General features: G+C 39.4%; 1 protein-coding gene across 1 annotated transcript; it reads left to right on the top strand.

Annotated features, from left to right (window-relative positions):
- Nucleotides 1–9648: 9648 nt before the first annotated feature.
- amot (angiomotin) lies at nt 9649–22802 on the top strand (the record flags this gene model as incomplete). Its single annotated transcript, XM_083890502.1, has 12 exons — nt 9649–9709; nt 11026–12019; nt 14478–15144; nt 15919–16063; nt 17022–17114; nt 17200–17345; nt 18414–18563; nt 18969–19165; nt 19824–19952; nt 20621–20859; nt 20945–21199; nt 22524–22802. 12 exons carry the CDS (start codon nt 9649–9651, stop codon nt 22655–22657), a joined length of 3210 nt encoding a protein of 1069 aa, XP_083746628.1. The 3' UTR covers nt 22658–22802.
- Between the last annotated feature and the right edge of the window lie 3437 nt (nt 22803–26239).

Raw genomic sequence — 26239 nt, 5'->3', positions numbered from 1 at the left:
TCAGCCAGCTGTTTCATCTTAACCTTTTTAAGATGAGTAACTTCTACCATTAACACAAGCTGTGGCTGTTATAAATTGCCATGCCTGTCATTTAAGCCAAGACAAAATTATAATCACTTTATTTTGAAGCTTGTGACCATCAATATCATATGATATCAAGTCCAAAAACTAAACTCCAATTGGAATCATGAGTCACTTAACAAACATTTTCTGGTATTTTGTGATTTTTAAAAGTCTGCTGACGATGAGTAAGCTATTTTAGTGGTTGAGTGCAAAGCTTACTGGTTCGGGTCGGCTCCATAATGAAGAAGCAGCTCTGTCACCTTCACATGGCCCAGAAGAGCAGCGCAGAACAGTGAAGTCTGACCCAGGTGATTCACACAGTCTACATCTACACCTGGTATGCATCACAAAACACCATGTTTTTTCATTTCATTCATTCTACATTTTGAATATTTGCAACATACAAGTTTTAATTGGTATAATTGCATTACGAAACCACACCGTTACATACGCGATGGTGGATACCTGTCTGTAACAGTTTCTTTAGCTTTGTAAGATTTCCCTCCAAAGTGTATTTGTGCAGAAAAGCATGTAGTCCTCCAGAGGTAACGACACCCACATCTACAGGATAGAGGAATGGCAACGCAGTCATCCTGTGTCCGCTGGTCAAACTTCACCAAGTTGTCCAGGAAGGCACTGGCAGTACAGAGAGGAAACATTTGATTCAGTCTTTATGGGTGTTTTCACACTTAACATATGTGGTACAAGTACATAATTATGATGCAACAACCTAACCTAAATTAAAACATTGGAAGGAAATGCAGTTGTCAGGTATATCTAAATCTTTTTAGTGGTTCCTCAATTAAGAGTGAGTAAGTGAAATGTGTTCTATGAGAGGGGATCACAGCGCTGATTTAACTTTTTCACAACTTAATAAAATATATTATTGTAATACACTGAATTCCCAAGTTAACAGTATAAATAAATAGTGATACTGTCACTTTATCCAGCGTAAGTAAGTTTGTGGTTGTATTTTGGTTAGTATAATTTGCAAATGTGTATTTGTATGCTTCAGTATTCAATATTGTAATGTATGGCAAGTAATAATGGTTATCTAAAAATTACTGTCAACCCTGGTTTCTGGTCATTATCAAGACAAACTAACATTACCATGATCATAGGATAACATATATACTAGAATATATACTGTAGATAAGCATTAGCAGTGTAGTTAGAATTAGAATGGATGTTAGCAAAATGGCTAATAGGATACTAGCTAGCTGTGAAACAAAATCCAATGAAATATAATGTAAAGCTACCACAGCATATGCTCCACATAACGAGTACTACAATACACTTTACCTGTAACAGTTTGTTCACTTTTCTTTATGCTGCAGCCCGGTTTTGATGAACTTGTCTCGAATATTCGTCATTCAAATCTTTACAGGTGGGCAACTTTGAAAGGCGGCCATTTTCTGCTCCTCCTACTCGACCTGCACTGTTTTCTATGGAAGCCCGTTTCAGCCAATGGAAGAGATCAAATAATGCAAGAAAACAATATTTATGAGATACTAATTAATATTTTTTGAGATGCTACGTAATTTTTTTTTATACGTTAAGATATGATGAGATACTTTACAACTATTATGCATGCTATTATGACATAACATATCGTAATTATGAGCAAAGAAACCGGAAACTATTCACATTTCAGAAGCTGAAAAAGCTGAGAAATTTGTTTTGTCGCCACCTTGTGGCTAAACATTGTATAGCAGCAATTGGCTGCCTGTAAAACACAGAGCATGATAAAAAAAATCTTAGCTCAGAGTAGATTTAGAGCAGACACCCACGGTAACAAAAGGCCTTTATTGTTATTTCTTTCAATCTCTTCCCTCCTTTTCTTTCTCTCATTTCATGACTGTGACTCATGGACCTAACAACATTAATGCTAACTTGATTAGATGTCGGCATCACGGGGACATAGTTATTGTCAGACTTTGTTTTGAAAGGAAGCTTGTTTCAATATTTTTATTATACCATATAGCTTTCCATATGGCACATTTTGGTTAAAAAAAAAAAGTATTATTATTGTTATAGTTATTATTTTATCTTCTATCTAATTAACTAAAATGTTGTTGTCACCTTCAGTAGTTCCCCGTAAACACTGGCAGGTAGGAACCAAAAGCAATAAGAATGTCAATAAGGGTATTATTATTATTATGATCATCATTATTATCATTATTATGAATAAACACATTTAGCACTTAACATCTACTTCCATTAAATTTAATTGTAATGATAGCGAGGGGTGCAACTAATTATCTGCTATCTACTTTCAATGCAATATTAAAGGTGCATTATGTAATAGTTTTTAAGCAACTGGCCATAAAATCCTCCTAATATGTCACAGAGACTCAGGAATAATGTTCATATAACAAACTGAACTCACCAACAACAGCAGTACAGACAAAATATTTGCATTTAAAAAATGTTTTGCATACTGCAAATCATGTTTTGGCATGTGGCGCCACCTACCGCCGTCTACCAATCATTGCAGCCAGTAGAGTCTCAGCTGCCGAGCAACCACGGGTTGACAGTTACGTCAGAAAACAAAAACCTAAAAGACCTCAGTATTTTGAATTTGAATGTAGTAACTGTTTTTGGCCACATTCTTACATATGGCACCTTTAATTGTGTTCCATAACGGCCCTTTAAGGTACTACTCAACCATTTGGTCGACCACACTTTAAGTCACTATATCTCATTGAAAAATGAATCAAGCTGAACTCACTAACACTTAATGTAACTTGTGAATGTTGTGAATGTTGTACTATGAATTATGCAAACCAGGTTTATTATGAACAGACTTCTCAACCGTTTGGTAGAGGCCTGTATCTAAAATGCTGAAGGGTCTAATTAAAAAAAAAAAATATATATATATATACAGTATATTTTATTGTATATATATAATATATAATATATACATATTGTTATTATTGTTATCATAAGTAAATAATATATATATATATATATATATATTTTATTGTATATATATAATATAGAATATATACATATATATATTGTTATTATTGTTATCATAAGTAAATAAAATAAAATAATAAAAAATGCAAATAAATAATTTTTGCTTTGCTTTTTTCTTGGTGCGTACCTTAAAGGGTTAAAAAGTCAGTATTCACATTCACTGAATACTCCTAGCTATAATCAAGGATGTAATGTAACAAAGTACAAATACGTATACTACTTATACATACTTAAGTACGATAAAAATACAAATACTTAAGTACAAAAATGTATGTATATTGCACTTTACTTGTTATTTATATTTGCTTATATTATTTAGCTGCTTTGCATTCACCCATCTTTCATTCCCATTCACACGCTGCAACATGGGGTTAAATGCCTTGCTCAAGGACACATAGAAGAGCCAGGAGTTGAACCCGCAACCTTCCAGTTGAAAGACAACAAAGTAATTTTCTGGCAAGATTCTTGTACTTTTACTCAAGCATCCCCTTGAGGTACACTCAAACTGGCTATAATCAAGTAATATGATAAGGCTGAGAGATGAAAGTCACGAGAAATACCAAGCTGTGATTTATTTCGTGTATGGACTGTCACTGTCTATTTGATGCTAATAATCACATTTTTTGCGACTGAAAAAAAGAAGAAGAAGAAGGGAGGAGGGGGCTGTGGAGGATGAAGAGGAAGAGGAGGAGGAGGAGGAGGAGGAGGAGGAGGGATTTCCCTGCTCCAAAAAACTTTTTTCCTCCAGTTGCTTGAACGGGGGGAGGGGGGTGAACATTCCTCTCATAGTGCCGAGCAGGCAGGGGGGAGCTTCCTGCCACTTCTCCCGCACCGCTTCCCCTTCTTTTTTTCCCCCTTTTACCGTTAAACATGAAATTTGCCGAGAAAGACGACGACTTTGCGGCCGCGGACAAGCTCCTTTTCCCGGAGGAAGGACTTAAATCTACCGCGAAAGCCTCGACTGAACGGCGGCAGTGGGCTTTCCTTTTGTAGAGGGAAACTTTTTTTTGTGGAGTCGCCTGAGTTAATCGCTTGAAAGGAGAAAACTAGAGAAAATGATGTTTCATCGAGTAGAAGAACCGAGAAAGTAAACGGAAGAGGCTGCGCAGAAAGGTAAAAAAAACCAACAACGGTTCGTTTAGAGACGTGCAGTTAGTGAGACTTAAAGTAGAGGAAAGTGTGTTTTTCTGCTCACGTATGACAGTAAAACACTTAAAGGATTGTAACTGAATGTTTTAGGGGAAAAACACACTCTGTGTTTCTAAGCGAGAGTTGATCATTTTTCTTTGTAGGCCAGGGGTTCTCAAACTTTTTTGGGGGCCAAGGTGGACCCCGTACTGCCCATACAGAAATGTAGCATATGACTTACATGTCCCTGTAGGTGTCGACATATATGTCACCTACAGTATATATGGTGAAATGTTAGCATCGCATATATAACATAACCACAATAAATTAATAGATGTACATATTATTAGATGAAATATGTTTGTGTTCATATATAGCAACATACTTTAACAGAAAATATATTACAAATGTGTCCATATGCATATCTTTTATACACGTATGTATACATGCTTTAATGAGCACATAAGTATATGTTCATATATGTCCATATATTTGAAATATGTTTATGTTCATATATAGCCACATACTTTAACAGAACATATATTACAAATGTGTCCATATGCATATCTTTTATACACGTATGTATACATGCTTTAATGAGCACATAAGTATATGTTCATATATGTCCATATATTTGAAATACGTTTATGTTCATATATAGCAACATACTTTAACAGAACATATATTACAAAGTTGTCCATATGCATATCTTTTGTACACGTATGTATGCTTTAATGAGCACATAAGTATTTGTTCATATATGTCCATGTATTTGAAATATGTTTATGTTTATATATAGCAACATACTTTAATAGATCGTATATTACAAGTTTGTCCATATGCATATCTTTCATGCTTTAAATAGCACATAAGTATATGTTCATATATGTCCATATATTTGAAATATGTTTATGTTCATATATAGCAACATACTTTAATAGAACATATATTACACATTTGTCCATATGCATATATTTTATACATGCATGTACATATGCTTTAATGAGCACATAAGTATGTGTTCATATATGTCCATATATTTGAAATATGTTTATGTTCATATATAGCAACACACTTTAATAGATCATATATTACAAGTTTGTCCATATGCATATATTTTATATACTGAGCACATAAGTATATGTTCATATATGTCCATATATTTGAAATATGTTTATGTTCATATATAGCAACACACTTTAATAGATCATATATTACAAGTTTGTCCATATGCATATATTTTATATACTGAGCACATAAGTATATGTTCATATATGTCCATATATTTGAAATATGTTTATGTTCATATGAACATAATTTGACACGTTCTTGTATAAGACACATGAATTTGAACAAATATTCCAAATTTGTCCATATATGTATGTATATATTTTATAAATGTATGTCTATATATTTGTATTTATAAGTCCTTATGTGTTTAGTAACACAGAGCAGATTAGAAATATGTTCATACACATTCCTGTTTTGCATATAATAAGTATATGTTCATACATGTACAAAACATGAACATCTATTTGAAATACTGTATAAGTTAAGTAGTATATGTACATGTGTTGCATATTCTAACTCTAAGTAAATGTCCATTTAAATACAAAACATATATGAACATATATGATCGTAGATATGTTATGGTTTCCCTGTTATGTACATACATTTTGGAATTTATTACATGAACATTTACCATGAACTTAGCTTCGTAATCCTGACACCAATTAAAAGGGAACGGAGGCTGGATTTTTTTTGGCATTATTGAGCCATAATTCTATAAAAAATAATGTAAATCAAGTGTTGCTCATGCGCCTCCTCTGGGCAACGTTAACAGTTTATGGTCCTGTCATTCATTCTGCCCTCTGCTCTCTCTCCTCTCATGAGTGAAGAAAGTGTTTTCTGCAAATAGCCTGAAGCTATCTGAAGTGTAGGTGGTGGAAGTGTAACTGCATCCCTGCCTATGTTACTGTCACATCTTTTGTTAACTGCTGTTTCAGCCTCAACTTTAGATTCTCCAGTTCTTTTTAGCCCTCTTTTTAGTATGACTTACTACAGTTTGGCTGTGGATAAACAATTAATTTCGACGAGAATGTTCACATGAAAGCTGTAATCTGCTTATTTTGAGATTTCTATCATATTTCACACACTCCACAGTAACATGATTTTGTCCTGATAAACAAAGGTTTGGTGTCTTAGCAGCGCAACATGTTACTGTGTTTGTAAATAATCAACATCTTGATTATTACATCAGGTGACCTTTGGCTTGAAGGAACAAGATCCACATTTGGGGTGACAAAAATCCCAGGCCTTTGTTTACTGGAAAAGTTGTATAAGAATAATTAAGGCAATGTTCAATGCACTCAATCGATAGCTTTGTATATTGAAGTGGGACTTTATTTACTTGTGCCACTGGCCATTGCTTTTGAGTATGCATATCAGCCCTAAATATGTGAACATGTAACATTATGTATGCTTAATGTTACTTGCAAGTCTAGTAGGACAAGGGTTAACTATGTGCCTTACAGCTTGTAGAGCTTTCCATCACATATCTGTCATATGCATTTTAGAAGTGAATACATTTAACAATGGACACTTTGTGAACATGTTTGTCTTGGTGTCGTACACAGCCCATCATCTACCTGATGTACAGTAGAAGATTGTAAGGCTGCAGAAGTGAGGGTTTTGCCTGTTGTTGTCATCTGTGAGGTCATAATGGCCTCTCAAAAGTCGCCCATTTCCATGTAGGAAATATCCGAGTGTGAATGAAAACCGCCTACAGATTAGAGACAGAGAGGCCCACTGGGTTTGACCCAGAGCCTAGAAATTCCTCTCACTGCTCTGCTCTGAGATATAAACACTTCTTGTTGGACTTTTCCCACTTTCCTCCAGCTCCCCCCCCCCCCCTTCCTCCCTCCATTTCTCTAACATCCTGTCATCTGCTTTGCACATTTTTTTTATTTTTTTTTGTTGTTGAAAGTCCTGGCTTGCTGAGTTGCCTAAATTTGATTGTGAATTCTAAGGTTTGAATGGGATCGCAAACTGTTTCCTGAAATGAATTATCATGGAAAATCAGGGGAGGGCATTTTCCTTTGCAAAGGCAGGAAATGCCAACTGATTTCACAAATTAATGTGTCTGAAGGAGGAGGGATAGACCAGTATGTATTACTATATGAGTCACCTTAGTTTTGCTTTCTTCAATTCAAAATACTTCCTTGATTGAACAAAAACATATATTTGCTTAGTTCAGGGGTGAATGAACATCACATCTACTTGTGGGGAAAACCTGTAAATTAATTTTCAACCAGGAGAGTCATGTGACAGGAAATGAATGTATAAATACACGGAGAACAAAAGAATGTGCTGATTGACCTTGTGTCAGTACCTCATTTTATCTCATTGACCGTTAACAGTAGTAAACGCTGCACTGCGGCCGTTACGCTGCTCTTCAGGCAGGAGGGAGTGGCTCAGGCGCTGAGTGGTTGCCAGATCCACCTGTCTCCTCCCGACTCTGTCTACGAGGAGGAGCAGGCGGGTGGAAAGAGAGGTGACGCACCTCTCTTTCAAACCTGTAAAAAAAAGAAAAAGAAGAAGAAGCAGGCAGGTGTGAGTGATACAGCGACACAGTGAATTAGACAACTGTTGGACTAACTCCGAGGTTTTTACTGTGGGGAGATTTTTAGCAAAAGAGAACATTTCAGAGGAGGCCACACAGGTGAGCGTTCTTTTTAAAGCGTGAGTAGTTTAGAATCCACTTTTCTAAAAGTGCACCTTTCATGCTGGCCTACAAAAGCAAAGTTTACGCTATTTAACGAAGCATTTTGTAAAGATTTAAGTAATTGAATGTTTTCAGGAGCATTAGGCGAAATACGGTTACACTTCCAGTTTCTGGTCAAAGTCTGGAGAGAAAATCGACAATATTTTTTGAACAACAATCCAATTATTGAATGAGTGATGGCCCAAGAATGTGGCAGTGTGGGAAAAGTAATGTATTCATGTATCGTCATGTACACTTGCCATGCAAGCCCAGGAGACAATATTCTCTGCTGAAAGTCGGCAGATTGATACACCTGTAATCTTATTTATGATTTATTTATCATTTTTAACTGCATGCAAACATGAAAGTGGAATTTAGTTAAAGCTATACAAGTGCCAAAGCTCCAAAATGTTTTTTTAAAAAAGAGTCAATCTGAAAAGTTTCACAATATGAGGAGATTAGGAAAGGCACAAGACACACTTAAAGTTAGTAAAACACTTAAAATCGATCATGTTATGAATTATATAGTCCACTGAACTGAAACACTTGATTAGATGTACCAGCAAAGGCAATCAAATCATGTTTGAATAAAAAAAAATCCAAAGCATAACAACAGCTTTTTAGCCCACGAAAATGGAGAAGTTTGAAAAAGCTGTTGGCACAATTTTGGTTTGAAAACTCTGGAATGGTTAGAAAGTGACACTTTTGTAAACAATGACACGATTACCAACATAAACTTTTAACTGAGTTAAGTAGAATCCACAACTTTGGCTTTTTATCCACACAGAAGTGGAATTTTTGGGCAAATTTGGGTTCTCAAAACCATTGTGTTTTTGTGTATACAAGCATTACACAACTTTAGGAAAGCAGGGAATGTCATAGCCCCACCTCTGGAACCAAAGCTCCACATCTTCTTCAGAGTTTTTGTTGTATGTCTTTAGCGGCATTACAGTGCCACACACAGGCCTGGCATATGTACTACAGCGTTTGGAGTCTTTTTGTGTTTATGGGAACAATTTTGAGAATGATAAAGAAAAGATTGAATAGGAGGAAGTTCTGTTTCTGTGTGGATAAGGCCTAACTGTCAGTTTCACTTTTTCGCAGTAGCATTTCCTGAACCTTGCATGCAAAGTGAATGCAGATTACCTCTGATTTAAAGGTGCATTATGTAATAAATCTAAAGCATACTGAATTCACCAACAACAACAGTACAGCCAAAATATTTGCATTAAAAGAAATCTTTTGCAGACTGCAAATCATGTTTATGTTTTGAAATCATGTTTTGGCATGTGGCGCCACCTACCGCCGTCTACCAATCACTGCAGTCAGTAGAGTCTCAGCTGCCGAGCAACCACTGGCAACCTGTGGTTGCTCTGCAACAATGGCGGAGAATATGAAACCTAAAAGACCTCGGTATTTTGAATTTGAGTGTAGTAACCATTTTTGGCCACAATCTTACATATGGCGCCTTTAAAGCTGGACGCTGAGATTTTGTTAGCTTTATTTTAAACACTAAACTATCCCTTTAATGTTGAGTGGCATCACATGGAAGCTTTTGTGTTATAATATAATTTGTGGATCTCTACTTTTACCAGGCAGCCTACTGTATTCCATAAATAACCTTTTTTTCCCCTGTTGTGTTTTGCTGACATTCCAACCAAACTGACATTTTCCTTTTTGTCCCGAATATTTTTTTTTTCATCTATCTGCAGATGTCTCGCAAAAAAGCGTCTTCCTCACTGAGGATGAGAAGAATAACAGAAAGTGATAAATGTAATGATTTTGTTTTACTCTAAAGAAAAAAGATAATGTAAAATGGTGAACAGCATTCGGTGTTGTCAGAGGAAACTGCAACAAAATAAGCACACTCACTTGTTTCTCAAGGGTGGAAACAGGATGATTTATAGAGTTTTGGGTTTAAATTGCCTTCCAAATAATTTTGCTTGTAACATTTGGATTGGCTGTAGTTCCAAATTCTCAAAATACTCATTTGATTCATCATCTTTTATTTGTGGTTTCCACTTTGACAACATTGTATGCATATTGAAAATGGCTCTTCTGTCTTTCAAGCTGTCGAAACATTTCTAATCACATTTCTTGACAAAATCACTGGTTTATTTTCTTGTAAATTTGCATAATTTAACATTTTGTCATAGTCCATGAGATAATCTGGTAAAATTAGCATTTTCCTTTTCTTACGGAGCGATGGAATGAAGTACGTGTGATCATGGGTGGTCCTCAATGCTTTGATTCTGGGGTTTAAGAGAATATAATCACTTGTCTGAGAACAGTGTTTTGTGATTGATTTGCTGCCATAGACACATTTTGCCTGAAATGAACAAGTTTTGCTAATGGTAAATAATCTGTTTATATCCATACTTTTGCCATTTGCCCTTTTTTGCACGTATGCATGCACACACATTTAAAATGCCATTCACACACTGCCAGCACAGCTGTTGGGGAACAATAAGAATAAGAATGATAAATTCTTTAATCTGCATTATTTTGAGCAAATTTATGAGTCAATCTTGGCTTTTAATCCTATCCAATGCTGGGATTTACTACATTTCTGTTTGATATGATTTTTAACGTGATATCTGGTTGGGCAGTGTAAGATATTTTAGAATGTTGGACTTGTTCTTGTCATTCTTTAAAATCGATTTGCAGATAAATTGAAAAGAACTTAAAACTGACCCATGTCACTGACTAAATGGTTGATAATATAGACGATTAACAACAATTTGTTGTTTACAATATTAATTAACTGACAGCAGCTAATGATCTTTTTGGTTAAGGCTGGTTAATCTTGGGGTATATAAGAGGATTTTTTTTGCTGGTGGTTTGGTTCCTTGGGTTTTTTAAGAAATTGTTATTCCTTTTTATGTTGTGCATAAATTGGTCTTTGTGTGGGGGGGCAGTGATGGTTGTGGATGGTCCATGGGCATCCCTGACCTCACTTTTCTTTTGTCTACATACAACATGTTTACTCTTACCTTCTTTCCTGTTCTCAATTTCTTCATATCCCATCCCTTTTGCCATTGCTGCATCATTTTCTCTTTCTCTCTCCCTCCGCTTTCTTCTCCTCTCAGGGAGTGTAGACCGTGCACGGAGCTTGTCCTTCCATGAAGTGCGCGGCCGGCGCGAGGCAGAGATGAGGGCCGCGGCTGAGGAGTCGTCAAACAGCAACAACAGCGGTGGAGGAGGTGGCGGCAACACCGTCTTGCAGCGCCTCCTACAGGAGCAGATGAACCGGAATTATGTCCTGCAACAACAACAACAACAACAACAACAGCAACAACAAGGAGGGGGAGGAGGTTATTCAGGACAGGGACAGGTAGGCCCCTCTGATGATCACTCCATGACCCCCCACATTGCCCGTCAGGAGCCCCAGGGACAGGAGCTGCAGACGGACAGTGGCCTGGAGAAGCTGGGTTCCACCAGAGTAGGAGGAGGGGGTGGCAGCAGTGGAGGAGGATGTGGCAGCAGTGGAGGTCTGGGCAACCAAGGGCAATGTCTAAACCCAGAGGACCTCCCTACATATGAGGAGGCCAAAGTGCAGTCTCAATACTTCCGCGGCCATGGTCCTCCTCCTCCTCCACAGCCTCAGCAGCAGAACAATCAGCCCCAGCAGCCTCCTCACCCTGTGTCAGTGGGTGCTGCCTTTTATGTCACTGGTGTGACCAACACCAAGTTGCGCACTGAGGGTCGCCCAACTGTGCAACGAGTGAGCGGCGCAGGGAAGGTGCACCAGGATGATGGGCTGAAGGACTTGAAGCAAGGGCATGTTCGCTCTCTCAGTGAGCGACTTATGCAGCTCTCTCTGGCAACCAGTGGTGTGAAGGCCCATGCTCCTATTACTAGTGCCCCACTCTCCCCTCAGCTGCCCCCTCCAGGCCCACCAGGTGACTTCTACAAGCCACAGCATCGTGGTCCTCCTCCGGACTACCCTTTCAAAGGAATGGGCTCGCCCACGAAGCAGCAGGACCCAGGAGGCCATTACTACCAAGAGCATAGAGGGAGGGAACACTCGAGGGAGGTTCTTCCTGTCCGATACCAGCCCCCACCGGAGTATGGTTCATTCAGGTGAGAAAAAATGCACACATTCATAGATGTTTAACACCCCGCAACCCTCCACGTGAGCCAATCCCAGCTGACACAGGGCGAAAGGCAGGGTCGCATTCCGGACTGGTCGCCAGTCCATCACAGACTCACATTCACATTCACATTCACAACAATGACAATTTAGAGTGTTCAATTAACCTCAAAGTTCAATTAAAACATCCAAACTCCATAAAGAAAGGCCCTCAGTCCGACCGTTTAAAACATCACATCATGTAATTAGCGTGAAAGAGCCCAGAGAGTAATGGTGGAGGTTTACGTACAGCTGCGTAGAATCTTCAAACTCTACTGTTAATGCCAAGTTCACACTGCATGAATTTCAACTTGAAAACCCGCGTTTTGCAAGTCCTAGCCAGTTGAACGTGATCGGCAGTCGTCAATATGATTTCCAACATGCTGAAAACTCTGCGATCAGTCAAAGCACCCAAGCTGATCACAGACAAGTACAGACGATTCATTAGAGAGACAAAGACAGCGAAAAGAAAAAGTAAAATCACTGCTTCAGTAAATGACCAGTGTATGACCGGGGGACAAGACACCAAGCTAAATTAAACTTGGTTTCATGCATCCCTTGTCATGTGTTTTCATGATACCAGTTGGTGTGTGGCGTGTGACCCCATCCCCCCCATGCAGAAAATGCAACTGTCAAATAGTTTAGCGTTGGCATGAAGCCACTTAAACGTACCGTGAAATAATGAGCAAGCATAAAGGAGTGTGTAAGTATGCTTGAGCGAGACTCTTTAAATTCTTTCCAACTCCGAGAAATCACTCTGACCTTTGACTTTCATGCATCGGGAAGCGCTGTCATTTACAGAACTGTACCATAAATGTCAAGTTTCACATTTTTATCATAGTTGATTTGCTTCTCAACAAAGTCATGTGAACCGTTTCCAGAGCGATGAATACACGACCACAAAAGCCTTTCAAATTAAGTGGAGAAATGATAGAAATGCTGAGCTGATTGTCCACAAAGACACACATTCATTAGTATTAAACACAGCTTTTAGTTTACATCACAGTCAAGCTTGAAAGTAATAAAAAAACAAACATGAAAACGGTGCGGAAGAGGTCTCCGTAGTTTCCCAATAGTGTTTTTGAGATGGTGAGAACAGAGCTCGTTGGGCCTGTTTTACAGCAGCACATTTACCTCACAGCAAACCAGAATTAAACAGTTATGATTACCGCATCAGACCAGGGACAAGTCCAGACACGATCTGTTTCCTTTAAGGGCTAAAGGCAGGAATGTTGCCACTGTACAAAACCAGTTGACAGCTGGTAACTGGTCCATTCAGTTAACAAACACTTGCAGGTGGATCTGACTGGTCAATAGGACTCAAAAAAGCTTTTCAAAGTAACATGATCCATATTCTGAACCTTTACTGGTTCTCTTAAAACATCGGTTTGAGGATATAGTGGATAAAGTAGATCAGGATATTTAGCTCATATACATATATATGGAATTTGTTTTGAAAAATGATGTTAATTATGCTATTTGTTGAATTTGGACACTCAAATTAAAACTGCGAACACACACTTCGAACATACACATATGCTAAATAGTGCTGTGCAATATGATAACGCACGTAAACCCGTGATGACTGACCGGAAAAAAAGACGCGCATGACGTCATGTTTACGCGACGCAAAACTGGAGTTCAGGCAGCATTTTACCAGTTAGCTCCGTTAGCTGCATTAGCTCCTTTTAGCGGCGTTAGCGTGCCTAGAGTCGAACTGGAAGAGTCTGTTTATGAAACGAAAAGAGCACCGCTACACATAACCAGCGTACCTGTGTACTGCGTATGTGCCTCTGTTTTCAAAGTTTAGCGTGACTTTAGAGACTCATTTCAACAATCCGGAGTCACGTAAACATGACGTCACGCGCGTCTTTTTCCTGTCAGTCGTCATGGAAACGTGGAAAAGTATCGACTATTGATACCTAAACCCCATTTTCTGTCACAGATCTTGTTATTACTTTGTTTTGTATATTAAAGAGGCCAAATATTTGCAGTGAACACAGTACGGAAAATCAATCCACAAATATAACAGCCCAGCTACTCATGCTGTCGGAAAATGTGACTCTTTTTTGTTGTAAAGTAATTTAATGTACTCTTTCTTTAAGGTTATTTCTACCCCACTGACATATGATCACTGTATCTGAAATTGATTTTTAATATTATCAACCTCCTGTATATCTAATATTTAGCCTAAAGGCTGCTGTATTTGTATTATGACTGCAAATGATATCTAAAGCTCTAGTGTGTAACTTTTAAACTGTCAAGTCCATTATAGTTCACGCAATACTGATTAAGCCAGTTAGCTCCACACGACTTTAAATGACAATATGGACCAAATTTGTCCCTTCCACAGTGAAGTTCAGCAGGTGAGGTGAGAGTCATGTAACCACACTACCGTTCTCTTCTCAGGTCCTGTAAAGAGGGTTCGGTTCACTCCCAAAGGCCTCTTCACCAGCACAGTCCCACATCCTCCGTCACCTCTGTGGGCTCCTTGTCACGTGCTCAGGCCTCCGCCCTCAGCAACATGCTAAGTGCCGCCCACTCCTCTCATCCCTCTTTCCCCCACCAGCACCTACAGAACCAGGGGGAGCCGTTCCCTGGCATGGGGCCACGTGGCCTGCAGGGTCCTGGCTCACACCATGCAAGTGAGCCCTTTAATTTGGGACACGTTCACCCATCCTTACAGAGAGGTCACGGATTCCCACCTGATCCCTATGGCTCCACACCAAGGATGCACCATCATCAGCAGCACCATCAGTATCAGCAGCAGCAACAACAGCAGCAGCAGCAGCAACAACAACAACAACAACAACAACATCACCAGCAGCAGCAGCAGCAACAACATCAGCAGCAGCTACAGCAGCAACATCAGCTCCAAGGACCAATATCTCCACAGCTCCAGCTACCGGTCCAGGCTGGACACTTTCCTCACCCACACTCCTTCTCCCACATGCAGGGAGAACCCTTTGCCATGATGGCACGTGCACACCAGATGGTGGACATGCTGACAGAGGAGAACAGGATGCTGAGACAGGAGATAGAGACCAGCCGTGAGAAAGTCACCAAGTTGCATAAGGTAATGTTTAGCAGAAGAAGGTCCTATATGCTAGAGCTTGAATGTCGGATCTTTCTCTTGACAGCTTGTAGACCTTACGTCATGAAAGGCCAGTATTAACCCTGGTCTTATGACACAAAGCAGGACGTCCTGAACTAATAACGGACAACTGAACACAGTAAATGCAGCGTAGTAAACACAGGACTGGACCAGCTATTGAAACTAAGGCTCTGATAACAACTAACATAGTCACACCACTCTCTGCTCAAGACATTAATGCTCTACTACAGATTTACAGACTGTAGATGAGATATTGTGATGCAGAACATTGCATAGTGGACCTTTTGAGAGGAGAAGTTCCTCATGTTGGTGTGGAGATATCCAGAAAACATTTACTCTAGCATTAAATCAATCATTTAGTCAGTTTGGAAAGTCAGCCAGCTTTAAAAAATCACAGTATGACTCAAACTTGTTTTTTGTTTAAATCTGGGTGTAGCCATCAATAAATGTAGAAATATTTCTTGTATTACTGTTTTTGGATGCGAGGGAAAATTGGTCAGTGTTGACATTCAGGTGACTTGAGTTAACTTGTTTGAACTAATGAATCTGTTTGATCTGTGTGTTTATGAATAACACATGGGTCATGAAGGCCTTACATTTGGTGTAGCTTTATTACTGGGTCTCCATTAGATTGATTGTCAATGAACTTTCCGTGATGCCAGTTCAGGCAGGATTTGATGCTTTCCCTTCACACTTCCTGTGTCTCTTCATTCCTCCCGTGGCTCCTGTGGGCAGTTGGAAACAGAGATCCAGCTGGTGTCGGAGGCCTACGAAAACCTTGCCAAGTCCTCCTCCAAGAGGGAGGCCCTGGAGAAAACCATGAGGAACAAGCTGGAGCTGGAGGTGCGCCGACTGCATGACTTCAACAGAGACCTCAGAGGTGAGACAGCAGCGTTGTGAAATAACACTTTCCTGATTTATAATGCCACTTCTGTGCTTGTGGTCAGCTGTGGATCAGGAGGTTGAGCGTGTCATCCTCTTATCAGAATATTAGCGGTTTGATCCTCTGCTCCTCCAGTCCATGTGTCCATGCTCCTTGAGGCTGTGCCAGCAGGTTGTGTGGACGGGGTTATGTTCTAAATACAGAAAAGAGCATTTATTAACAATTGAAATGACTCGTCACACACAGGGTTCCTAATAATGTGTCGGGCTCTACCTTCCTTCTGTGTTTCATAGCTTTGTCATAGATGTGAAACTGTAATAGCTGTTTTCTCTGTTTGAAAAAACAAAAACAAAGAATTTGGTTCAGAGTAAGGTTAAATTGCAGCTGATACAGGTTCTACTAGTGAACCAACAACTACATCGTCTGGAACCAATTTGCCAATACTGATACTGTTAAAAGTTTTGAGTTAGAAAATGACAAATCCTTCCAGACCTCAAAGGGATTTTTGTATTTAGTTGATAAAAGAAAAGTCTGGCACACAACAGAAATCTCGTGTCCCTTCCCCACATCCTTCTAGAGATGACTTGTATTCCTACAAAACAAATAAAGCAACTGTTTGATTTTGTTTTTCTAAAATCACCGAGCAACCAGATCCCGGAGGAGCCTTTACTGTCGAATAAAACAGAGACCGAGTGAGTGAGTGGGACAAAGAGACAGTAATTGGGGGGAAAAAAAGATACAATGTGTGTTGGGTCAAAATCAAGAGTCAAAGACAATGACACAATTCTGAGCCTTCAACAATAAGGGCCCCATTTTTACTCAAAGCAAAGCTGCTTTCAGACCTGCACGCAAGTCAGATTGTATGTGGATGTTATTACCAAATCGGTTTAGTCCAAGTAGATTGTAGAAACTGACAGAATTTAACCAAAGCCAATACTGTGTTGTTTGTTTTTAGAACGCATGGAGACGGCCAATAAACAGCTCGCTGCTAAAGAGTGTGAAGGATCCGAGGACAACCGCAAAACCATCTCCCAGCTGCTCACTCAGCGTGAGTAAAACACAGCGCCTACCTTTAAGACCTCTCATAGGCGCGTTTTTCGCTTTCATTGAACGCTGTGGTGCTTTGTGTTCAGACAAAGAGACGCTGCGGGAGAAGGAGAAGCTGGAGATGGAGATCAACTCGCTGCGCTCCACCACTGAAGACCAGAGGAGACACATCGAGATCAGAGATCAGGCGCTCAACAATGCTCAGGCCAAGGTGGTCAAGTTGGAGGAGGAGGTAAGAGCATCTCTCGTCACCTCTACTGGATGTACACTACACTCTTAGAAACAAGGGTTCCAAAAGGGTCCTTCTACAAAGGCTGAGGTTCTTCCTGAAGAACCTCAGCTTATTTTTTAAGGAAAATCGCTTTTCAATTAATATAACGTTAACTTAATCAGAAATACACTCTATACATTGTTAATGTGGTAAAAGACTATTCTAGCTGCAAACGTCTGGTTTTCATTTCCAGTGTTCTAATGGTACATTGTGTTTGCTAATCGCGTTAGAAGACTATTGGACAATTAGAAAACCCTTGTGCAATGATGTTAGCACAGCTGAAAACAGTTTTGCTGGTTCTTTAACGAAAGGGCAAAATGATTATTTGGAATAAAATGTTCAATGTCTTGGCTATAATTTCTATTCATTTGCAACTCTTTTGATGAATAAAAGTGCGAGTTTGCATGGAAGACTTTTAAAAATTGTATAGGTGACCTCAAACGTTTGAACGGTAGTGTATTTCCGAAAGAAAGTTTAAAGCATACTGACATAGGTTGCTGATAATATCCGGAATTTAACTATAGTTAGAAAGAATAGAAGAAAAGTTAATCAACTCCATCATTTTGTGAAAGTCAGAAATAAAGTAGTGTCAGCAAAAATGAGCTGTAACGAGCTTCAACGTTTAACAGCCTGAGAAACGCTCGCTTGGTTTTTGTGAAGAATAGCTGAAAATCAGGTCACTTTCCTGTTTGTTTGGATTCTTGGCGAGCAGCTCGCGTCTCCTGGTTACCAGTGTTTTACTCGAGTGGAAAATCTCTCTCGGAGCTGCTGCCTCAGTGCTTCACTGGTGCTGGTCTGCTATCCGACACCAGTGTTCCTTCAATGATCTGCTGATGTTTTTGTTTCAGTGAATGTCCTTAATACTGTCATGACCACTGGTGGATGTGGATGGGAATAACTGCGGCTGAAGCACAAGATCATTTGTTATTCAGCGAGTGACCGTGATTTAGCTGTTTGGTGCTGTGTAACGTTAGATTCACCAGTGTAAAGTAAATATTTGTGTGTTTGTGTTTGTGTTTGTGTGTGCAGCTGAAGAAGAAGCAGGTTTACGTGGAGAAGGTGGAGAGGATGCAGCAGGCTCTGGCTCAGCTTCAGGCGGCCTGCGAGAAGAGGGAGCAGCTCGAGCATCGGCTTCGCACGAGGCTGGAGAGAGAGCTGGAGTCATTACGCATGCAGCAGGTGACAGATCAGTTCATAAATAAGATGATGACACTTTTAAAGTCACAAAATAACACATTTTACCTTGCTGAGGAAGGCAGCAGTGGATCAAAAACTCCACTTTCTAGAAGGGAAATAAAGCAGCATATTCTTAAAATTTAGCAAATTGGAAAATCTTTGTGTGTGAGTGCATGTACCTACTTTTAAACATTGTTCCCTTTTGCTGTGCCTGTGACTTTGTGGAAAGAATCTTGTTCGCTGAACTTTTAGGAGAGTGATGTAATTTCAGAAACAGATGTGACTCTGCTGCAGCTCTCGGCTGACGACACACTCTTCTCACAAGAAACGAGCACGTCACCAGCCTATTTCATATCACAAATGACAAGATTCTTCATCTGTCCTCTTTCACGTCTTCATCCCACGCAGCGCCAGGGAGGCTCTCACCACAGCAGCGGTGTCCCGTCTGAGTACAACGCCACAGTACTGATGGAGCACCTGAGGGAGAAGGAGGAGCGAATCCTGGCTCTGGAGGCCGACATGACCAAGTGGGAGCAGAAGTACTTGGAGGAGAGCGTGATGAGGCAGTTTGCCCTGGATGCAGCTGCCTCGGTCGCCACTCAGAGGTGCATATACGTGGAGTTATTTGCAGTAGAGTAGGAACAGATTTGTTCTCAATATGAAAGCAATTTAAAAGAATTAGCTTACTGTATCGTAATCATGGCTGCCAAATAACTATGCCGTTAGTATTTTAATGGAACCACTACTACTGTACATGAGTCATGGGCTACTTAGCTAACTATTTTCTCTTTAAACTGAACAATTAACTCTTTATTTCTGTCACATTACAGGAAAACGGTGTGTAAATAACGCCAGTAGAGCTTTAGTCTCTGTTTTCCTTGATTGCCAAATTATACAGGCAATGAAATTATGTTTCATTAGAAATAAAATAAGATAAGAGAGTCCTTTATTCGTCCCGCAGTGGGGACATTTACAGCATTACAGCAGGAAGACAGTAAAGATAAGGATAATAAATAATAATCATGCATTAACAAGAAAAGTACAATATAAAAGGATATTTAGACTATATATAAAAAATGTTAAATAGAGTTAAATAGAATAGATGGTGTACATAATAGAGAATTTCCTACAGTATGGACTAGATATTTACATAATAAACAGAGATTGAGCATGGGATTATTATATGTTTATATTGCACTTCAGTAAAATGAGCTATTTCAAGACAGTGTTGTCGTCTAATAGAGGCTCTGTCCTGTTTTGTAGGGACACATCAGCAACAGTTATAAGCCACTCACCATGCAGCAGCTACGACACATCAGTGGAGGCTCGGATCCAGAAGGAAGAGGAAGAAATTCTCATGGCCAATCGGCGCTGCCTGGACATGGAAAGCAGGTAAACACTGTCCACACGCTGCCGTCCTCAGATTTGGTCACCTGGTAAATATTTCAATTGTGAAAACGGTCTCATGCAGTTTGCCAATGATAAATATTGTTTTTATGTGTCAGCTTACACTACTGTTCAAAAATTTGGGGTCAACTATACAATTTTTTTGTGTTTTCCATTTAAAGTCACTCTTTTATTCATCAAAAGAGTGGCAAAATTGACATTGACAAGATTAGAAATCATTAAAATTATCATTTTGCCCTTCAAACTTTGCTTTTTCAGCTGTGCTAACATAATTGCACAAGGGTTTTCTAATCATCCAATTGCCTTCTAACGTGATTAGAAACACATGGGCCTCTATACACCTATGTACATATTCCATTAAAAACCAGACGTTTACCACATTAACAACGTATAGAGTGTATTTCTGATTGATTTAATGTTATATTCATTGAAAAAAGGGCTTTTACTTCAAAAATAAGGAAGTTTCTAAGTGACCCCAAACTTTTGAATGATAGTGTAAGTATTAACAGATTAAGGTTTAGAAAATGTAACTTTTCTGGGATCTCTGGAAACTGGAAATCAACCCAACATAAACAACAAGACAAAAGTTCAAATTTCTTACTCATAAGCAATAAGCGTGTCCTGGTTCTCCTTCTCGTTTTCCCTTAATCCAGGATAAAAAATCTCCATGCACAAATCATAGAGAAGGATGCCATGATTAAGGTGCTCCACCAGCGCTCAAGGAAAGAGCCTATCAAGTCAGACCTGCCTTCTACTATGAGACCCTCCAAGTCCCTGATGTCTATCTCTAACACTGGCTCTGGTGGTTCAGGACTGCTCTCTCACAGCCTGGGCCTTAGTAGCTCGCCCATCACTGAAGAACGCAAGGACACCAGCTGGAAAGGCAGTCTGGGTAAGAACCAGCAGTCCTCATAGCTAATGTATTTAATGTGTTGCACCTGGAAGAACAAGTTATGTTTGATTTCTTTTTTTACCAGGTGTTCTACTGGGTCCAGAGTTCCGTACAGATTCTCTCAGGACAGATTCGATCTCGTCGTCGCCCTCCCCAGTGCTACCGTCCACTCCGATGACTGCAGGCCACTCGAAGACGGGCAGCAGGGACAGCTGCACGCAGACTGACAAGGGCCAGAGTCAGGACAACAGCAAACCCAGCACTCCAGCCCTGCAGAGCATGACGCTGCCTGCCCGCCTGTCCAGCCCCAGCCCCATCTACATTCCTGACCGCATAGCAGGTCAGCTGGCACTGTCAGAGCTCAGCGCAGTTCACATGACATGACATGACATGACATTCAGCCCGATAATCCGCTCTCCGTCAAGTTTTCAGAGTAGTGGCTAATCGCCTCTGATCTCCACAAACTGAGCTAAATTAAATCACATCACTCAGGCTATTCTGTATATAATGTTGGAATCCTGGGTTTGCCTAGGATTATGTGTTGGAGGGTGCAGAAATTAGAGATAGACCAATATGTTTTTTTCAGGACTGATTATTAGTCGTCAAGAATGACGATAACTGATGTTTGGAGCCGATATTCATTTGCAGTTAAAGTAAAAAAATATTGGCGTTAAAACACCAACACTTAACTTCGTTTAAATGCCTTTAAGCATATGTTAACTCAACAGCTTTTCAGATCTTTGTTTTAAAATTCGAACAAAAAGTACAGGAAGCGCCCAGGCTCAGCAGCAGTCTTATAAAATTAAATGAAACTTAAACGAATAAATAGCTCTCCAAAATTTTAAAAATAACGGAAATGTTATTTTATTATTCACTTATCTTTGTTTTAAGTTCAAAGCATAACAGAAAGAGCAGGGAGCTCCCAGGTTCGGCAGCATCTCTTATAAAGTTGACTGACAAATAATTAATCAAATACAATTCATTAATGATTATTCATTTAATTATTTAATTAATGTTATTATTTAATTAATTAATTAATTAATTAATTAATTAAATAAATACATAAATACATTTAGTATAAATGTAGAGCAGCTCATAGAGTTCTACCCATAGAGTAGAACAAAACAACCATCATTTAAAACAATTAAAAACATTTTCTTTATAAATTAACTCCAAATCCATTTTACCATGGTAACTTTTTGAGTTGGACCTTAAAAAGAATAAATTTTGCAAAAATAAATAATCTTACAATGTGTTTCTTGTGATTACAAGGCCACGAGTTCAACTAAATGCACCAAATAAAACCCACTGAGTAATAAGCTGCTCAGTAAACGCAAGCAAGTAGTTCAGAGATTCTTTGCGGGAAAAAGGCTTCAGTTAATGAGAACGATAAGACCAGGGTTATTTTTGTTTTGTTTTTATGAGCGTGACTCAGCGCTGGCCTTTGTTGACTCACAAAGAACTTGGCGCATTCAGCAGTTTGTTTTCCTGGACGAGGCATTGATTTACTTACTGACATTAGCTTTCACAATCCTTTGTTGTGGCCTGATATGCACGCTCTGCGGTGTCAAATATTGCATATTGGACCTTTTCTGAGATGTTTTACCCATCAACACAAATGCTAATGCTAATTCTCCTGTGTTCTTTTCGTGTTCTCCGCGTAGATGTAGGAATGTTTCACAGCAGCACCCTGGAGCGAAGGCATCCACTGCAGTCCCACATACAGCAACAGCCCCCGCCACCGACGCCATCCACCCAACAGGAAGTGGACAACGACATGGTGGAGATCCTCATTTGACCCAACGAGCAACGGAACAAAACCTCCAAAAACGAAGATGGTAGTTCCATCAGAACGGAAGCAGTGACATGTAGATCATCCCAATTCACACACACACACACACACACACACACACAAAGACATATTTTCATCCTCTTTGTTTACATCTGCGTTCATTCAAACACTTGTTTCACATTCCCTTCATTCCTTCACTGTTTATCTTTGGAAACTCGTGGCTTGTTTCAGCTTTGCCTTTAGCGCGTTTATCACTATGAAGTGCGACTTTATAGCCTCGTATTTATCTCTCTGACGCTTATGGCACTTTTACCAGAACGCCGACGGCTAAATTTGCCGACTCATGTTTTGAAGTTGAATGAAAGTTAAGAGGTTTTCAGTTGCGATGTAGGCCCGCGCTTGTAAAAGACCAAGTTTACAGTTTACATTCATGGGATGGAAAATATAAAACAGAGTAGATGGAGCTGAAAGCCAAAATCTTTCTGTCCAGTTGTAATCATCGAGAGAATTACAGTGGCCCTGAGGTGCAAAACACAAACGCAAATCACAGAACACAAACACAAATCAAAAAACATAAATGCAAATCACAAAACATAAACGCAAATCAAAAACTCAAATCACAGAACACAAACACAAATCAAAAAACATAAATGCAAATCACAAAACGCAAATCACAAACGCAAAAAACAAACACAAAACAGAAAACACAAACGCACAAATGCAAATCAAAAAACACAAACACAAAAGCAGAAATGAAAACATTATCAAAGTTTGTGTTTTTTTCATTTGCGTTTGTGTTTTGTGATTTGCGTTTCTTGTTTTGCGTTTGTGTTTTGCACCTCAGGGCCACCATATAGAATACATACATATTTACACCCACACACACTAATGTATTTTTCCATTTGAAGCTACTGTCCCTAATTGGTTTTTAAAGCACTTTTTGTCATGTGTGTGAAAATCCTATTTACGTCCGTGATAACCATCAACAAATAACACTGTAATCAGCAGGACCAATCATTTTGTTCGGACCAAAAGTGATTAATTCGCCAGCATTCCTATCATTAACTTACCTGTCTACATGTGTGGACATTCGTGTGTCCCTGAGCATTATTTCAACCATTTCTCCTACACTCCATCATATCCCCCGACAACTTGATTGATGGCTGTCTGGACGTAAAGAGGATTCCAACAACCGACATAAAAAAGTGTTTCAGAATCAAATTACAGTCCTGCTCTACGGTGATTTCTCTTCTTGTCACTATTTTATGACTCACTGTGGTTGGTGATGAAGGCTATTTTTTATTTTTTTGTTAACCTGTGGGTGGGTTTAGTGTCATTGTTTCTGCAGCACTAGCAGCAGATGTGGGGACCTTCAGGAGGCTTTGTAACAGTTTTCCTTCCCAACATGCAGGCAATTGGCAATTAGAACGTTGGTCTTAACAAGCGGCTTGATACTTGAGCTGCGTTCAGACATGGACAGAACTCTGGAGAGTGTTCCACAACAAGATGTTGCACTGAAGACTCTCCTGTCAGTGTAATCTCTGGTTAATGTCCAAGCGGAGCTGGTAGAAAAATGCTCGAATGTGCTGCATTTTTAAAGCTGCACGTCGCCAACTAAACTTTGGATCCTTCAGAGATTCTCATGCTGTTTGGAATGCGTCCCAAATCTGTGGACATTACCCAGAGTTCATGTCTGAAAACGGCTTTCATAAGTGTTGCTGGAGGCTGGTTAGCTCCATTGGACCAAATGTCTTGGCTACCTTTTTATCGCATTTTATTGCACTAATTATTGTTGAAGTTGTTTTTTTTGTTGCTATTTTACTTTAAGACTTCTGACAATTAGGTATTGTATTTATGTTTTTTTTTTTTTTTTTACTGTAGTTAGACATAGCACTTGGGTAATCAGAAATGATGTCAAATATAAAACATTATTAACTGTATATATATATATAGAGTATTTACATTTTGTACGTGCTGTGATGGCGTGTGTGCACCTGTGAGCTGTGTCCAGACACGTTAGCGAGCCCTGGTGCAGATTTGTTTGTTGGTGCAGACACACGTTCTGCGTTGTCGTCACAGATCGGATAGTTTCAGACTCTGTCCGTGTCATGAAGGGAAGTGTTTTTGGAAAAACTGAAGAGTTAGAGTCTCAGCAACAAGATGGGGAGTTAGGGCGAGGTGGGTGGGGGGGGTGGGGGGGGCACAACCCCACTGGTTGGGGTCACTCTTAAATAGCAGCATCTTAAAGAAAAGAATTCAGTATTTAACCTCCCGTCACGTGCTTGAAGAACAACATGAATGAAGGGTTTTTTTTACGCCCCCTTCATTGTTAATACTTAGTCACTTGTATAGATTCACTACCCTATATCAAAAGTGGTTGATTTAAATTAACACAAGCTCTTTCACTGTTATGCAGTGTTTGACTATGCATATTAAATATGATAAGGAATGTTATCAGGCGAAAAAGACAATTTTCCGTTGCTTTACACTATGCACAGTGGAGTCTTGGGTGTTGACCAAAGGTCACAGAACGGACTGGTTTTCATCTGTTGATGGAAACGTTTCTCAGACTCCAGTCGCGCGACATAACGTTCAAGAAAATGGTTTGTGTTTAACCTGTTCCAGACTGCAGCACTGTGTGTATTTTATTTTTAAGTATGTGCTTAACATTTCCAGTGAGGGTTAAGAAAAAAAAAAAAAAAAGTCCACTGCAAACCAAAAAAAAATAAATGTTGGACCAAAGATGTTTCATGTCAGAAGGTCAGCAAGATCATTTCACCCAGAAGAACTTGATTGGGAATGCACTGATATGTTGTCTGAGTAGGACTTTAAGGACTTGGACCACTACTAAAACTCAGCACCTGACTTCTCCACTACATAGATCTACAATCCTCAAACACATTGTTCACAGCTGCCAATACATGTTTTTTTTATTTCACCACTGCCACATTAGTGTTGGTTAAAGGTCCAATATGCAACACGGAAACAAAAGCTATTGTCGCTATTTTAAAACAGGCGCATGGCAAAATGAATGAAAAATGATATCTATTGATAACACAATACCACAACAGAAGTTCATACACAATCCTACTTCGGAGTCGTGGAGAAGGGCTAGCGCACTTTATTACAGAAATGCCAGGCTAATATTAGCTTACATTTGTCTTGTTTAGTAGTGCTGGGCATGTTAACGCGTTAACTGACGCGTTACTGACCTGAAAAAAAGACCCGTGTGACGTCATGTTTACGTGCCACCAGGTTTACCAGTTAGCTCCGTTAGCTCCTTTTAGCGCCATTAGCCTACAGTGGAACTGGAGCGCTCCGTTTATTTCTCTACACATACACTATGAATCTTCTGTCAAGTTTATCAAATTTGGGGCTACAACAATTCATCGATTATTAATCGATTACTAAATTAATTGTCTGTATAATTAAAAATAAGCGCTCTGTGTTGATCAGCTGATTAAATGTGAATATTTTCTTTGCTCCATATGACAAAAGAAAATCATTCAAATTGAACAAAAACACAGACCAAAGTATCCAGCAGTGTTCAGTTCAACATGCAAACTGAAATAATCTGCTTCCTGTGAG

The sequence above is a fragment of the Microchirus variegatus genome (assembly GCF_963457635.1).
Source record: "Microchirus variegatus genome assembly, chromosome: 5".
Classification (NCBI taxonomy): Eukaryota; Metazoa; Chordata; class Actinopteri; order Pleuronectiformes; family Soleidae; genus Microchirus; species Microchirus variegatus.
The sequence above is the reverse complement of the archived record's forward strand: the minus strand, read 5'-3'. Positions and strand labels throughout refer to the sequence as shown.